The sequence below is a fragment of the Aulostomus chinensis genome, chromosome 9 (genome assembly GCF_037954235.1).
Source record: "Aulostomus chinensis isolate RoL2024-O1b breed Wild chromosome 9, RoL_Achi_v1.0, whole genome shotgun sequence".
NCBI classification, from domain to species: Eukaryota; Metazoa; Chordata; class Actinopteri; order Syngnathiformes; family Aulostomidae; genus Aulostomus; species Aulostomus chinensis.
In genome coordinates, this window is record NC_141328.1 from 30,422,010 (window position 1) to 30,439,425 (window position 17,416).

Genomic DNA, 17,416 nt, shown 5'->3' on the forward strand with positions numbered 1-17,416 from the left:
AACCCGATCATTCAAAAATGGTGATGCCATTTTCAAAAGAGATTGTTGGTGAAAGGGCAGCACTTTTTACAGCCGATTTAAGCTGAAACTCTGAACATAACCAGAGGCCTCATGTATCAATGCGGTTTACGCAAGAAAAACTTGCGTACGCCAGGATCGACGCCCATGTTCAGATGTATCAACGCAAAATGTTCGTCGATTCTTGCACTGATTCATGCCAACTCCGGAGGTTCCGTAAAAGTTGGCGGAAAGCTGATTCTTGCGTTAACTGCACTTTGGTCCATTGGCGACACCCTGTGGCGGTGTTTGGTAACTGACATTATTTGGTAACCACACATACCTGTACATCGGGCACAAAAAAAGCTTTCCAGCAGGAGATGGCGGACCGTTCCGGGGTGAGTCACCTGCCCTGGGTGGTGGACCTGAACATTGAATAATATTATATTAAATATTAAAGCGCAATTTGCAGCAATAACCGGATTCTCCAATGTATTCGGAGCCACTGACAACGCTCATGTTGCCATAGAAGCGCCATCCCAAGAGGAACATGCTTACGTCCATCGTAAGGGTTTTCACTCCATCAATGAGCAGATCATCGATACGCAGAGGCTGGAGGGATGGACGCCGATCCCGGCCGGGCAGCCGTCCTCACACGCCAGAATTTCATTTCCACAGTGTGAAAGGGTAAGAAGTGATTACACGATTCATGAAGCCAGATTAATTTATTTTGTCCACGAAACGTTCCAGAACATTTATCAGGCAGTCGAGCCGCTCATTGTCCCCGTTATTCCCCAAATAATGTCCTCCTGTGACTACAGGACCGCCTGTGTGAGGATGGGCTGGCCCGAATGCCGCTGGTCCTGGTGGATGACTGAGCCAGTGGGGGTGCTGCACATTGGCGGCATGGCTGATGGATCATTCTGTGTGTTTGTTGCCTTTACATCTGTGGCAAAGCAGGTGGAAATGTTGCGTAAGAACATCGTTCAGTAAAGGAGGAGCCAACACTTTTCTACTGTCGTCATCAAACCTGAAACACGTAGCGACTCGTTCTTTCCGTCAGTAGAAGAGGTTCAGATGTATGAACATGATGATCAACAACACTGCTGATGAGAAGGGAACTTTAGCCAATAACAGGTCCCACCACTGTTTTCATCTTGCGGGGGGCGTGGCTCTGAACCCACCTCGTTCACCCTCTCACTTCTCATCCACTCTCAACCTTCATTGTTCATCCTGACACCACTGGACAGGCTGACCAACAGAATCTGCTGTCTCTCCTCCACCTCTCCTACCAGCACCTCCAGCTCCACGCCGTGAACCTCTTTTTCTTTGACATTGTTTTGGGAGCGCCGACAGCTGAGACCCTATTTAAATGAATTTGCGTATTTATAGGTGGGTGTAACGGGGGCGGGCCCGGTCACTCCGACATCTGCGCTCAATTCCACGCTGATTGGGATGTATCAAGGAAACGTGCGTGGATTCCGGCACTCACACAGATTGAGACATCTGCATTTTTTTGTGCGTATGCAACTTTTGCGATTCTTGCGACCGCAGTTTTTTAGTATGAGATCCACGCAAGTATTCATACATGAGGCCCCTGCTCCAGACAAGGTTAACTTTGCCACTTCAGTTACCATGGTGATCTAGCCAGGTTAAAAGAGAGCCACCTTAGTGACATTGAAAACCTTGGCTTTAGTCTTAACATACCTTGAAAACCCACTAATCTTGCTTCATAGTGCACCCCTCTGGTCTGTCTCAGTCCTGCTCCTGGTGTCTCTCCTCCTACCAGCTCCTTCCTGCCTCCCCAGTCTCCAGCAGGCCCTTGTTTCATCATCAGTTGAGTGTATTTGAATTTATTCAACAAAACAAAAGCTTGACTGAAAAAGCAATCCAAAAACTCAAAAAGGCACTTGCACCCAAACAGAGGCTAGAAAACAAGTGAGGTGACAAGATGCAATAGGACCAACAAACTTAAACACACTCAACTGATGATGAAACAAGAGCCAGCTGGAGACTGGGGAGGCAGGAAGGAGCTGGTAGGAGGAGAGACACCAGGAGTAGGACTGGGACAGACCAGGACTGATTAACCAACAAGACCCAGGTAAAGCTCTCAAAACAGTTGGGAAACTGACAAGACCCAAAGAGACAAGTATCAAAGACACAGGAGGGAAGAGCTGACAAAATAAAGTAGGAACTGAACACTAGAGAACTACTACAGAAACACAAGCTAGGAAATACTGGTGAAACACAAGAACTAAGAGACTAAAAAATCTCTAATACAAACTGGAAATTTGTACTTGAGAGTACTTGAGTTGCTTATTTGAGACAGTCCATATGGGACTGTGACACCATGGGCATGAGAGCGGATGGAGAGCAGTTCACAGAACAGCAAGTTTATCACACACATATTAAGTCATCAAGTCAAGTCAGTTTTATTTGTATAGAACCAAATCAGAACAAAAGTTATATCATGACACTTTACGAGTGCCACACTCATTCAATGAATTTACACCCAACAATTCTCCATGAGCAAGGACATCCTGCATATTACGCACAGAGCTGGTCAGGGGAGTGGCCATGTTCACCCAACTGTCAGATGCTTGTGAACTTTGCACAATGTCTGACGATGTACATTCGAAAAAGAAAATATTTTTATGTTTGTTTTCATAGGTGTGGCGTGTCACATGGAACTGTGGGTGATATTTACCCTTCATAGGTCATGCTAACAGGATAATCAAAGAGCTGACAGAAATCCTTTCCCTTGCATTGCTGTGTTGGTGGGGGAAAAGAAGATGCGACATATGTTGTGTCAGTAAGCAACAGTGATACATCAGAAATTCAACAGAAATGGCAAATCACCAAAGATGTGTAAGTGGTCATGGGAAAGAGCGCCATCAATAATCTATTGCCTCAGCCATGTCCAGCTGCTGCAGGCTGGCTGAGACTTTGTTTGGTCTGCTTCAGAGTGGGAGCATCAAGGGACTGGAAGACACATGATCTGAGACCTCAGGAATACAAGAGAAAAGAGGAAAGGAGAGTGATGAAAACTATGTCCATGCTTGGTCACTAACCCTAGGAGACTGAAATTTACTCTTCTGTTTCTCTGCTAGTGAATGACAGATAGGACAGTCTAGACAACCCTACAAGTCCCTGACAGTAAATATCACTTTCGTCATGATAACAGGCACAGTGAACCTTTAACCTTGCCTGTGTTACCTGGTAGAGACCCGCTGACAGAACAAAGCTCTGAGGCCACCCACTTTGTGAATGGCTTCAGTTCTGTAAGTAAATTTCACATCTATGTTCTTTAAAATTTCAGAAAAACCTTCTAGCAAGATGTTTTAGCCTGAAACAAAAGCAACCATGAACCAGATTCTTCATTCTGACCAAAAGAATAACTAAGAAAACAGAAAAACGCAAAGACAAAAGCCACATGTAAATGATATAAGCAACTGAAGAGTTCTGTGGTAACTCGACAGCTAGCCTGAGGTTTGTGGTGGAACCATTTCCAGTGTCACAGTAGTAGTAGCTAACTTCTCTGTGGGAACTGATGTAACAAAGGTTTAGTTATAACAAGGTTGATATTGTGAGGTTTTGTTGTCATAGCCCAAATGCAGAGATGGCAAGGTGGTAGGATGCAAATACCTTAAATGTGTAGGATACAAAAATAAACCCTAACAAGACTAATTTAACTTTGGCAAAACAATTAACGGTGGTAACAGGAGGATCTGAAAATAATTTAATCTGATGACCAAACTAAAACACAAACCCAGCTAATAACCCAGCAAGCGGGCTGCATGGCTCAGGGGTAGAGTGGCCATCTAGCAACCGAAGGGTTGCTGGTTCGATCCCCGACCCCGGTGACCATGTCCAAGTGTCCTTGAGCAAGATACTGAACCCATAATTGCTCCTGATGAGTAGGTTGGCGCCTTGCATGGCAGCCTCCACCATCAGTGTGTGTGTGTGTGAAAGGGTGAATGAGATGACACTGTAAAGTGCTTTGAGTGCTGCTAAGGTATAAAAGCGCTCTATAAAATTGAGTCCATTTACCAAGACTCATTAAAATAAATAGTTTCATTTTTAACCCAAGGAGGACACGAGGGCAGGAGGGAGATGATAAGAGGAGAAATACCAGGAACAGGATTGATTAACTGATGAGACACAGGTAATTCACCCAAGGCAGGAAACAAAGACAGGAGGCTAATATTAAATGATCACAACTACTTTTCAGCCTGGTCTTGAATGTGATTTTCTCCTCTGGTATACTGTTGAGCTTCAGTATAAGGGAATAAGAAGCTGCAAATCTAACCCAAAAAATATATAAAAAACAAACCCAAACAACACTGGTTAAAAAGCTCATCTCACCTCATCTAATGTGATTGATCATTAACTTTACATGAACTGACCTGGTCTGACGTACTTCACTCTTTCTAGGCTCATTCAACAGCACAAACTCTCTGTACTAATAAAATATGGCTTTCAAGCAAGACATCCAAATCGAGATTTTACATGATCCAACTATTATAAACTGAATTATCAATATAACCTTTTGGACATTTTACCCTTGTGTTTTGTGACATTGGCAAATTCAGTGAGAAAAAATTGTCAAACTGATCTGAAGACTCATTAGTGAACCAACCCAACTGAACCATGCTTAACTCTGTGTGTGCACTTCCTGCTTCCCCCCAAATCCCCCCCCCCCCATGTATTAAAACACACCTATTTTGGAATTAAAGGAACCACACTAAACTGGTTCAGGTCACATTTACTAGGTCATCTCAGGTGGTACTAGTTAATGATGGTTCCTCTTAGACCACTACAGTCAGTTATGGTGTTCTACAAGGGTCTGTGCTTGGACCAGTCCTCTTCACCCTGTACCTGCTTCCTCTAGGTCACATGATCAGGAAACACTCCATTAATGTTCACTGCTATGCAGATGACGCTCAGCTGAACTCATCAATGATCCACATGGAACAAACCAGCTGACTGAACTGGAGGCCTGTCTGAAGGACAGGAAACATGGAGGACCATCATTTCCTTTATTAAACTCTGATAAACTGAAGTTCTTGTCCTGGGCCCAAAACACCTTAGAGACACCCTATCTAATGAGACAGGTACCCTTGAAGGCACCACCCTGGCCCCCAGCATGACCCTAAGGAACCTAGGAGTTCTCTTTGACCAGGATCTGTCCTTTAACGCCCACATTAAGCAAATTTCTAGGACTTCTTTCTTCCATCTACGTAACATCGTTAAGATCAGACACATCCTGTCTCACGAAGATGCAGAAAAACTAGTCCCTGCTTTTGTCACTACCAGGCTGGATTACTGCACCTCCCTCCTACCAGGCTGGACTAATAAGTCCCTAAAGACTCTCCAGCTGGTCCAGAATGCTGCTGCCCCCCTGACTAGAACTGGTAGCAGAGACCAGGTCTCTCCTGGACTGCTTCTCTGCATGGCTCCCTGTCAGATTCAGAACAGAATTTAAAATTCTTCTTCTACCATCAAAGTCCTCAACAATCAGGCTCCTTCATCCCTGACAGAGCTCCTAGTCCCCTATGATCCAGCTAGAACGCTTCACTCCCAGGATGCAGGGTTCCTGCTGGTTCCTAGAGTTCTAACAGTAGAATGGAGCCAGAGCCTTCAGCTATCAGGCTCCCCTCCTGTGGAACCGTCTCCCAGTTTCAGTCCAGGACCCAGACCCCCTCTCTAGGTTTAAGAGCAGACTTAACACCTCCTTGTTGATCAGGCTTATAGTCAGGACTGCTTAGGCTGGCCCTTAGATCTGCTGCTATAGGCTCAGACTGCTGGGGATCTCCCATGATGCACTGGGCTTCTCTCTCCTCCTTTCTGTCCTCCTGTTCTCATATGTGTGACTAACTCGTCTTTTTCAAGGAGACAGGAAAGTCACACCTACTATTTCTTACTTGCTTCTATGGAGTTTTTCCTCAGTCCATGTGAGGGTCTAAGGGCAGAGGATGTTGTTATGATGCCATGTGAAGGCTGGTGACAAACTGTTTGTGAAAACGGGCTATACAAATAAAATTGCCTTGCCTTGCCTTGCCTTGCCTTGCCTTCTGTCTTGTCTTTCACCAAAACCACCAAATGCGACCAAAATATTTTCTTTTTTCAGTTCGTGGAGCCGGTCATTTTCAAGCTGCTCGTCTGCCCCACCGTAATTATTTCCAGGATATCATTACAGTTCCTAAGTCCCTTCACGGTCTCCCTGGGGGAAAGCAGAATTCCAATTTCAGATTCTCACGTGGAGCACTTATTACCGCTAGACCTCCACTCCCTCCCTCCCAGGCCCAAAGCAACTCACCTCTCAATTCTTTTTTCCTCATTACCTTCCTACCCATTTCTTTGGTCCTTTAAGAAATTTTCTAAACTGCAGGTAATCTGTGCTTAATTATCTAGACATACTAGTCTGTCCTCTGTGTCTCATTTTGTCCTTTTTTCCCTCTCTTTTCATTCTTCATGAAAGTCTTCTGTGTTGCCTCATCATGCCCCTGACGTCTCTGATTCTGGACCCTATCACTTTTTCCTCCACTGCCTTGCTTGTTTTGACAAGGTGGCACTACAGGGCTCACCTTCCTTATAACTAACTGCTCTCTCACCTGCAGGGTTCCTGACTGTTTGAACCTGGCCCACTGCTGTTGCCTGACAGATTTATGACTGGAGAGAGTCAGATAAAAAAAAGTCTTCCATAAGCCTTTAAAAGCCATTTCTATTAACGAGCAAGCCTGCTTTGAGGCCCATCTTTTTTGCATATATGCTTTCATGAAACCATTATCTAGTTACCTGGCAGGTCTTAAGGGCTCAGTGGTGCGGGAATGATGGATGATGCTTTTGTGGCTACTGATGAGGGTCACAGGACCGATATGATACTTCCAGCCCAAGGGCCAAACGGGTCATTCCTAGACACGGTCAGCTCCGAGCCAGCACTGGTAATTATATTATGAAGGCAGACACAATTTTCAAGGCTGAGTGTTGGCCTCTAATCCTGTTTGCCATGAGGGAGTCTGCTATGTAGATATAGTTTAATTCTTTCATTTGCACAGATAACTGAAGTGATTAAATCTTATTGGGCACAATCACATGTGGGGCGGCCCGGTGGAGCAGTGGTCCTCACGTTGGCCCCCCAGCAAGAAGGTTGTGGGTGGAGCCCCGGCTGCAGCACGGGGTCTTTCTGGGTGAGTCTCCATGTTCTCCCTGTTCCTGCTGGGTTCTCTCTGGTTCTCCAGCTTCCTCCACAGTCCAAAGACATCAAGAGGGACCAGGTTAATCCAGACTCTAAATTGACCGTAGGCGTGGCTGGGAGAGCCAATGGTTGTCTGTCTCTATGTGTTGGCCCTGCCATGGACTGGTGACCCGTCCAGGGGAAGGCTGCTGGGATAGGCTGGATGGATGGATGGATGGATGAATGGAGAGATGGATGGATGGATGGACAATCATGTCTGTTAAGGTAAAAGGCTTTAAACTTAGGTAATGACAAAACCACATGCAAGTAACTATTCATCCTCAGGCATTTTTCAAAGCACATTATGTTCATAAAAAATTAACAGTTCTCCATGTTTTTTTAAATAAAGTTGTTCGATAATGTTTTTAATGTGTGTTGTTTTTAATTATTATTACTGTTTTGAATTATTTTTGTCTTTGGGCTAAAATAAACCAAATAGTGTAAGTCAAATCCCTTTGACACTGTATGATATGATCTGTATTGCTTGACATGGAAAAAATACATGTAAAATCACAGCTAAAAATAGCCCACTCTTAATTTTTCATCATGGTCCATGAAATACGTCTTGTGAGCATTTGAGTACTTTTTTATATGATGTAAGGCTTTAAAAGGTTATAAAAAAACTCCTAGTGGTAAACAGTGTGTTGCTGTGTGAATGAAAGACAACCAGCAATAACGCTACATTTTGTCCTGACCCTCACCCTATTTGTGACGTCTACATAAAATCACAATCATATTTACAGAATGGTTTGTGCTACACAGTTCTTGCTAAATATACTTTAACGTGAGGTTTGGAGTTCGCTGTCTAGCCTCTGTGACCCCTGTAAGGAGACTGTCTTGGTTTTTTACCTCCACTGGTCATGTCAATCCCTGTCTTGTGTTCCTGTTTTACTTTGTAGTTTGTGTCCTGTCTTCCTGTGCTCCTTCCTTTGATTACCTCATGTGTCTCACCTGCATTGATCGCACCACTTGTGTCTTGTTTCCCCAGTGTATTTAACCTCTGTGTTTCCCTTTGTCCGTGTGGGTCCTTGTCAGAGTTTGGTTGTCAGTTGTTCTCAGATTATGTTGTTAGTGTTATTCTCAGTCTCATGTTCTCTCCCTTGTGTTCCCAGTTTTCCCAGCTTTTGTTTCCTTTGCTACTTTGTATTTGCTCTTCAGTTGGAACTTTGAGTTCTTTCGTTGAACACTCCTTGCCTCCGTCTGCGTTTGGGTCATATACCCCGCCCTCACGTGACAGGTCACTCAACACAAACTTACCACAGCAAATCATAACTTCTGACCTTTCCCCCTTGACCTCTGTCCCATACGTCATCAGAAACCACTTGGACATGCCTCTGATCTGATCTGTGATGATGTGGCATCTGCTGCAATCCTAATTGATTTATACAACAAACACTTATTACAGATTAATGGGTACATGGCTCTTCTTATACTTCACCTGTTGTGTACTTTGTCGTATAGTGGTATTTTATTTTACCTCATGGTGAGAGGGCCTGCTGGGTCTCGGTGGGTAAGCCGCACTTGTGTAAAGACTATAGTTGTACTCGCAGGTACGTGGGGGAATATTACCACTGATCAACAATCTCTTACTGACTTTTGCTTCTATTACGTATTACTCAACAAAAAAGGCTGGTAAATCTGTCATTCTCAGGAGTAAGGCATAGAAATGTGGTTATAGAGAACAACAGATTCAATGAAGGAAAAATTACATATTATTTTAATAGAAGATAATGGAGGTGAACCTCCTCAACAAACTGAGAAAAAAAAATACAGCAAAAGCCCATACTGTATATATATATATCTAGAGGCCACTCTAGAATGCATGCCTAATGTCATCAGATCTGGTTCTGGCTTTGGATCAATTCCAAAATCAACTTACTCCTCAACACAAATAACCAAGTATCCATCCATCGTCATCTTCCGCTTATTCCTACACATTAAGGGTCACGGGGGGGCTGGAGCCTATCCCAGCATCAACGGGCGAGAGGCAGGGTTCACCCTGGACAGGTCGCCAGTCCATCACAGGGCCAACATAGAGAGACAAACAACCATTCACACTCACATTCATACCTATGGTCAATTTAGAGAATCAATCAGCCTCGTCCCCAAATTGCATGTCTTTGGATGGTGGGAGGAAGCCGGAGTACCCGGAGAGAACCCACACAGACACTGGGAGAACATGCAAACTCCACACAGAAAGATCCCATGCCCGAGCCGGGATTTGAACCCGCAACGTTCTTGCTGTGAGGCCATAGTGCCAACCACTGCACCACCGTGCAGCCCTAACCAAATCTCATCAAAATGCATTTAAGTCTTTATGTTTTATCCTGCATAGCATTAAAAACAAGTTTCAAAAAAACTGATAATAAGAAGGTAAAAAATATCCTTGAATCATAATTTAGAGGCTCATTCTGGTAGCTCACTGCAATGCCAGCCAGGCCTTTGAGACAAAAAAGTCAATTGGAAAACTGAAGCTAGTGAAGGAAAGCTCATGTTGGTATTATATCATGCTTCCCAGTTCAAGCTTGGCAGCTGCATCTCAGTCTCCCAGGACTGAAAAATGATGTCTTTGCAAAAACTGCATGAAAATATTCCTGATGCATCCCCCTGGACAGGTCACCAGTCCATGGCAGGGCCAACACATAGAGACAGACAACCATTGGCTCTCCCAGCCACGCCTACGGTCAATTCAGAGTCTGGATTAACCTGGTCCCTCTTGATGTCTTTGGACTGTGGAGGAAGCTGGAGTACCAGAGAGAACCCAGCAGGAACAGGGAGAACATGGAGACTCACCCAGAAAGACCCTGTGCTGCAGCCGGGGCTCCACCCACAACCTTCTTGCTGGGGGGCCACAGGGAGGACCACTGCTCCACCGGGCCACCCTGCCTTTTAACATGTGATATAAAACATAAGTACTTACAGAGGCTTCTGCCTGTAATTTTTCAGTCATTACCATTACATGTTAATTTTCTTTATGCTGTTATCTACATAATAACATATTCTACATAAGAGTGTATACTGTCAGTACTTTCGTGCTTGTTTTACTGTGTGTGATGACGGAATCAAACACACGACTACTGCAGTACTACTACCACTAATAAAAAGACTCAAAGGTTCTTAACAGTTGGTGCCATATGCTGAAATAAAGAACCAACAGGAGACATATAATAACCAGGCCATGAGTACACTCGGGGCATAGTGTTTACATATACTTATATATACTTAATCAGGGTGAAGTGTTAAAGTGCTGTACTGATGTGTGCAGAAATTATATTGTTTGGAAGTTATCCAGACTGACTGTGAAGAAGTGTGGTTAACACTCATCTATATGTCATCAAAGTTTGAAAGTATCTAGCCATCCATGCAAGGTTAGGGTTAGCTTGAAACTGGAACAGTCTTGCTGTGAGGTGACAGTGCTAACCACCACACCACTGTGCTGCCCTGAAAGTATCTACTGTATAATAAAAGTGGGCAAAGCCTCCAGGCCTGACAATTGCAGCCAAAGCCTCAGAACTGCACTCTGTTTAGTGGCCAACAGGGGGCAACCTCCATGGTTGCCATTACATTACCCTGATGAGTTTGATGGGCTCAATTGGGTTGATTGCTTCCTGTCCTGGACCAACTACTCGCTCCGTCCTGCCCTGTGTTTCTGTCTCTTCTCTGCCCCTCCCTATATCTTTCTCTCCTCTTATCCCCTTGCCCCCTCACCTCTCTATTGCCTCTCCTCCCCCACCCTCATCTCTCTCCTCCCCCTCTCAACCTCAAATGCTTGAGGCAGATGGCCGCCTTCTCTGAGCCCACTTTTGCCTGATGTTTCTCCCTGTTAAAGGGAGTTTTTTTCTTGCCAGCTTCGCCAAGTGCTTGCTCATGTGGGAATGTTGGGTCTCTTTCATTTGAATTAATGAGTGAGGTTCTAGACCTGCTCTTGAGATGGCTTTTGTTGTGATTTGAGGCCACATAAATAAAGATTGATTGATTGATTAAGTGCTCCTCTTCAATAAGGCATAATTATAAATTCTGGTTAACTCTTGTTTCAAAGAAAAGTAGTAAAGCAGGCTTTAACTCAGGACATGAATACCTTGTCACCTATGAGGCACAATTATGTTAATCATACAAAACTGAATACATTGAAATAACATTGAACTTATTTTTATATGTTGTGTTTTTCCTCTTAGAACTATCTGATTTCACACTGTGTTTTCATTTCATGAAAGTAAACTCTCATTTTCAACCCTAAAAATTACTTTTTCAGGCTTCCCTTTGCTTAAAAATGTTTGCTCTTCCTGGTAAGACCAAAAGTAAAATGAATATTCCAATGAATTCATATCACAATTACCACAAAGCTCCAGCTGCACAGCCTCATCAAAATATGGTCAGTTCTGTCAAAAAAAAAAGAAGAAAAAAATGGTGCAAACCAAAATACCAAACCTGAAGCCTCAAAGTTGTAGTCCACACACCAGTGGGTGATATCACTAAGGCTACGATGCATTGAATAATGCCCATGAAAGAAACATTGAGTCATATAAAGTGGGTGGTTGGGGGTTACACTAAATATGGGTGTGGCACTCTGCGAAAGGGATGCTGAGCAACAGTGAGAGTACATGACAGGCTAAACAAGGCAGCAATATTCTGTGGCGGTTTGAGTGAAGCAGCAGGTAGCTGGGGAGTTGTCCAAAGCTATAACAGTTCTCCGGGGAAGCCAAGCAAAAGAGACAGGAGAGGGAGGAACACCGAAAACCCCGCAGGCCTAACATCGGCCATCTCTACCGGGGAAAAACACATCTACCAGGCTCTATTCTGGCTCACAGCTTCATGATTTTCTAATCGCATGCTTATTACTGGGCTGCTGCCCTCTGCTCATGTGGTTTACAGTTCACAACTGATCTCTGATTAGAAACAGGACATAATTCAACACTTTTATTGATACTGGAAGAATAATGTGTAAACAAACCAGCTTTCTATAGAAAGCTCAATGCAAATTTCCAGTGAGAGTACTGTGTTGAGAGTACTGCTTTATTGATTGTTGATTATTTGAACCATTCCCTTCTGGCAGTGGGGGCCCAGATGTACAATTTGCCTGGCTTCTAATTGAACTCTGCTCCCTCCACACACACACACACACACACACACACACACACACACACACACACACAGTTTGCATAGCTATCCTTATTAGGACATTCCATTGACTTCCATTCATGTGAATATCCTAACCCAAGCCCTAATCTTAATCCTAACTCTAACCAGTTGATGCCTGACCTCAACCTCAAGCTAACTGCAGGTTACACCTTCACTCTACCTTTGACCAGGTGTTCATGAATGAAGTTCTGCTGCATCAGGACCAGTCTTTGGTCCCCATGAGGACTAGGGGTCCTGATAAGGTCAGTGTTTATACCAGAAAAGGTCTCAAAAAGATAACAAAAACCAAGTACACACACACACACACACACACACGTGCACACACACACACACACACACGTGCACACACACACACAGTGGCTGTGAAGGATCAATAACCTTGTCATTAATTCAGCACAGCCCTCCCTACACCCCAAAGACCGTACTTTCTGTTGATGCCCCAGCATGTCATTGTCTCTTTAATATTTATCCCCTGCAGCCGCAGATGGTTTTAGGTGTGAACATCAATAAAGCACTGATGGTGTGTAAGTGAGAAACAAAATCAGTTCAAGGATCTGTATTATGGAGCTGATTCCTTAACTAAGACCATATTTCTGCACGTCACTAGTGTTTCTCATGGGAAATAGAGTATGAGGTGGGTTCTGCAGGCAGTATTAACAACTTAACATTGTTGTAATGTCTTTTCTGTTCAATACTGTGCAGCATGGGAAGAGAAGCTCACATTAATGCTTGTGAAATGCCCAAAGAACAGCACTTACTTGTGACGAGTCATGGGCTTGTTTTGCATGTAGTGGGAGTTGAGTCCAGCCTTGTACATGCTGTATCTGCTGCCATAAAAAGGGTTGACATGGCTTCCATAGAATGTTCCTTTACTGTTCACTTCAGACAGCATCACTCCTATGAGAAAGAACTGTGCAAACAGTTGACACAACTTGATCGTCATTGTTTCGTCTTTGTTTTTTAGGTCTTAAAAAGCGCTATTAATTCCAGTCTTAAGAATGCACGTGGCTGCTCAGGATATTGGGTTGATAGGTGAAGTTTCTTCAGAGTGCTTTGATGAAGTTCCTCTGTGTAATCTTGTCCTCTTCAGAAGGTCCTGAAGGAGACATGGAGCCCAAACAGCTGTAGCATCAGCTGTATCTCGTCCAGTACATCTTCAGCTCGCTGGTTACCAACACTGTGAGCCCATAGGAGTGAGGAGAGAGAAAGCTAGTGGAGCAGAGGAGGGAGGGGAAAGAAGAGAGGCAACAACACAAAGGTGTGCTGGAGGAGGGGAAAGGAGAAAGAAGGGGCAGAGGGGAGAAAATGGCTAGAGATTGTGCCGCTGGGAAAAGTTTCAGTTCCATACACGCACATAGAAGTGTGTGTGGGCTGATTAGCCTGCAGCCTTCTAGTCCACTGCACTTCACATGAGTGAGGGAGTTTGTGTGTGTGTGTGTGTGTGTGTGTGTGTGTGTGCAAAAAGCAGCGTCTGAAGGGGACGCCAGACAAGCGGCTTGTATTTGCATATCCCAACTCCAACCCAGCTGCTCCACACAAGTAGGAGGGGGGGAGGTTAATATGATTTCTCCACTCTCTTTCTTTCTTACACATTCCACAATGCACAAATGAAAAAACACATTCAAAAGAAGATCAGAAAGAAAAACAAAATGCTTTGTGACTGATCTTCATCATCTAATCTGCTGCTGTTTCTCCCCAATACCCAATAATCAACATTTTTATCTCTTCAGTCCTCTACTTTTGTTTCCTTCTCTACTTTTTTTCCTGATCCATCTGCTCTGGGAGCTGCCATACATCAAAGTGCAGTCCCAGTGTGCAGCACCATGTGCAGGCGGTGGTTCCTGCCAGCTAAGACGCTGCAGAGCTGGACACAATGGACCTCCTCCTTGCCTCACTGCGGTCAGTCATTAAAAATCTAAGCCCCAGCTTCAGTTACTATACATGCCCTGACCGCCACCCCCTACTCATGTCCTGCTGGCACTTCCATGTAGTTCCAGTATTCATGTGTAACTATTCTCTGTGTCTTTCAAAACGTTTGCTTTGGGAATTACAAAAATCAGCTCAGTTTCTTTAATAGTGCTGAGTCCTAAAAATGTCCAACATATACACTCCAGAGAGGGAACTAGTTTGTTATAAAATGGACTTGTTCAAGACACATAAGGAAACCAAGTAAGGACATGTTTATTGGCAGTATGGATGTTGGTGCTCAGCAATAACAACCATACCTCAGGTCTGAAAAAATTGCCAAAGGAAGTTTTATGATGAAAATGATGCTTTGTACATACATACTGTATATGAATGTTGCTACCTGGTCTTGGATGTATTGCAAAGTTCAGAGGAGTTACAAATATTTGGACAAGGGTTAGAATTTAGAGATGAAGACCTTCATTTTGTGCTCTGTTCATACATTGAAATTTAGTGATGTCAAGATTAAATGCAATTGTGGGTTATAAAAAATGTTTTTTGGAAGCACCATGTTGTACTACTTTGTGAAAATAGATTTACTGCTGAACATTTTTGATATTTCATTCTCACAAATCCTTGTAAGGCTGAGCTGGCAAAATAGCTGATTGGATTACAATTTTATATATTTATATTTTCCTGTCTTCTGTATTAGGACACTGCAGGTCAGCCCATACCCAGGAGTGTTTTTCTGAACACAGGAACTATCCCCCAAAAGTCTTTCACCAATAGTTTTAGGTCAGAAGAATACCATCTCCATGGTTTGCTCTTTAAAACTGTCAGACAGGACTTGTGGCTGATTGGTCCACACTGGACTCATGGTTAGAAATAAATTTTGAAACAACTTTGACCACAACAGAAATGTCAAGCTCACCAGAATGACAAAGACTAGAGGAAATGTATCAGTGCAACATTGCAGCTTTCCTGTGCTCTATTTTGCTTTTCTTTGGCTTGTTCAGTGTTAGCTTGTTCACTGGTGTTGTTGCCTTGCTCAGACTTTACATCACAAGACTGTTTCTAATGGCTGTAAAAAACACAGCAGAAGAAGAAGGGTTTGACTTTGCCATCTACAGCCATCTATAAGAGGGAAGAAGAGGAGAAAGTTCTTGATCAGTTGCACAACTTAGTGCCAGCCAGTGTTGGCCATGTTGTGTGTCCTCCAGAATCAAAGACAAAGGGTGGGAATATCTGGGAAGAAACTGGCAGCAGAAAAAGCTATTTGGTTACAAGATATAGTTGCTAGGTCAAAGCTTGTTTAAAAAATGAGTTTCCATCACCCATGTTGTGTGTTGTGAAATGCAAAACAACCTCAGCCTTCCACCCACCCTTTCAAGTTTGGTACTTCATTATGTAAAGTAAAATACTCTGGTCTAACCTTAACTTGTAACCACCCAGAGAAGTGAAGACTTGGAGTAAGATGCAGATGTCTTTCTTTATTTGAACTATTGGTTTGCAGGGTTCTTCTCACCTGTGTGTGGACTGTGGCCCATTTAACCAGATGTATTTACTCTTCATTTATGGGTCAGCGTGAAAGAAAAACACAAAACTTCAAGGCATGCAAGAAGACACATCAGTGGAGGAGTTCCCAAATATATCCCAGACCCAGTGCACTTAGAATGTCGAAAACACACATGGGGATGGTAGATCTTGCCTACAACGTGTTCAGGCTCAAGCTGATAAGAAGATGGACAGAAGTATCAGAAATTACCCTGAAAAGCATTTTTTGAGTTATGCTGCTTTCTATCCTTTTATCTCAATCCATGGTATGTGCGTATGTGGAATCATATTCACTCGTGGTTCACTTCTTACACACTGCTTTGGCTTAAAATTCTGCAGTGTGAGCCAGTCTAAGAATATCATCCTGCCACTCTGGTCACCTAAGAAAAGCAGAGACACCAGAAAGGAAACTACTTCTAGATTTGTGTCAAAATTCTGGTGGTCAGCATTGCACTTAAATATTTTTCAGAGAAATGACTGGCACAATTTTACACGCCTATAACAGCAGCCTGGCCAGATGTTAAGGAGAAAGGATCTCTTGTGCCAGTTTATGGGGCTTATGTCGAAGGTCAAACAGAATCAGACTGGCCTCATTAATGAACAAGCAATCCAAACAACCTGCTTCCAATGAAAACTGACAGCGAAAGAGTCTAAAACTAATACTGAAAGAATAGTTAGTTGAATGATTCATTACAGAACCAAATCAGTATCTCTGTGCTGTGTCAGGAGGCTGGATTTGCATCATTTGTTCTCCTATTCTTTTCATCGTGTCAATGCTAGAACTTTCTCCTTGTGCTACATCTGTAAATATTTTTAAGGAAATATCCTTATCTGGTTACAGTAAATGCAAATCTGACACAAGGTTCATTACATTCATTAAAATTACATATACACCTGACTATTGCTAATATAATACTTTAGCCTTCATCATGACTGAAAGTAAGCCCAAGAGCAGCTCCTCACCAGTCTCCCACCTCGAGCCATCCTCCAAAGAAGCTCAGCCTTCATTCCCCACCTTGGGCTGTCTCTCTCTTCTCCAGTCTCCTGCCTTGGGGCGGTAGTCCAGAGCGACTCCACCTTTGTCGCCTGGGACAGTGCCCTGGGCGGCTCACCTGCAGCTGTCCATAAGTGTAGCAGCTCTACATCTACCCTTCATCACCCTCGTGTCATAGTACTGCCAAGTTTACCACAACAAAGCTCTACTGTCAAATTCAATCATCTTCAAACTTCCATGTTTAAATATCAGGATTGATGATTTCAAGTTTTATGGTGTGATGTCATCAGTCTGACTACTGTGGTGAAGCTTGTGTGCACTGATACAGGTCTTTCTTGCTGTTGCTGACATGAGTCACCAAGAAGAGCCAGTGATCAGCTGACTCCTTTCATTCAGTCAGTATTCACCAGTCACTCTACATCCACCATTTAACGTTGAATGTGGGTGTGTCCAGGGGTGGATGTGAGACAGATTCACATGCACAGAAGTTCAGGTAGATGAGGATTTATAAAGGCAATCAGGTGATGTAGGGGGGCGAGAGTGCCCACCGTTTTATAAATCAGGATATTTTTGTTGTCAAACCATTTCTG

The 17,416-nt window shown here is 43.6% G+C and overlaps 1 protein-coding gene and 1 long non-coding RNA gene across 2 annotated transcripts in view; both read right to left on the reverse strand.

The window, feature by feature from the left end:
- The window catches only part of emilin3b (elastin microfibril interfacer 3b), a 31,944-nt gene extending 18,391 nt beyond the window's left edge, over positions 1 to 13,553 (reverse strand). Inside the window, exon 1 of the mRNA XM_086212829.1 lies at positions 13,132 to 13,553. Coding sequence (XP_086068955.1) covers positions 13,132 to 13,316 — 185 coding nt within the window. The 5' untranslated portion in view covers positions 13,317 to 13,553. The remainder of the gene's footprint in view (positions 1 to 13,131) is intronic.
- Positions 13,554 to 15,288: 1,735 nt separating this feature from the next.
- LOC147256754 (uncharacterized) lies at positions 15,289 to 16,901 on the reverse strand. The gene is made up of 3 exons (XR_015117779.1): positions 16,796 to 16,901; positions 15,804 to 15,844; positions 15,289 to 15,412 (listed from the first exon to the last, which is right to left on the reverse strand). It is a non-coding gene; the product is annotated as an uncharacterized LOC147256754 (long non-coding RNA).
- Between the last annotated feature and the right edge of the window lie 515 nt (positions 16,902 to 17,416).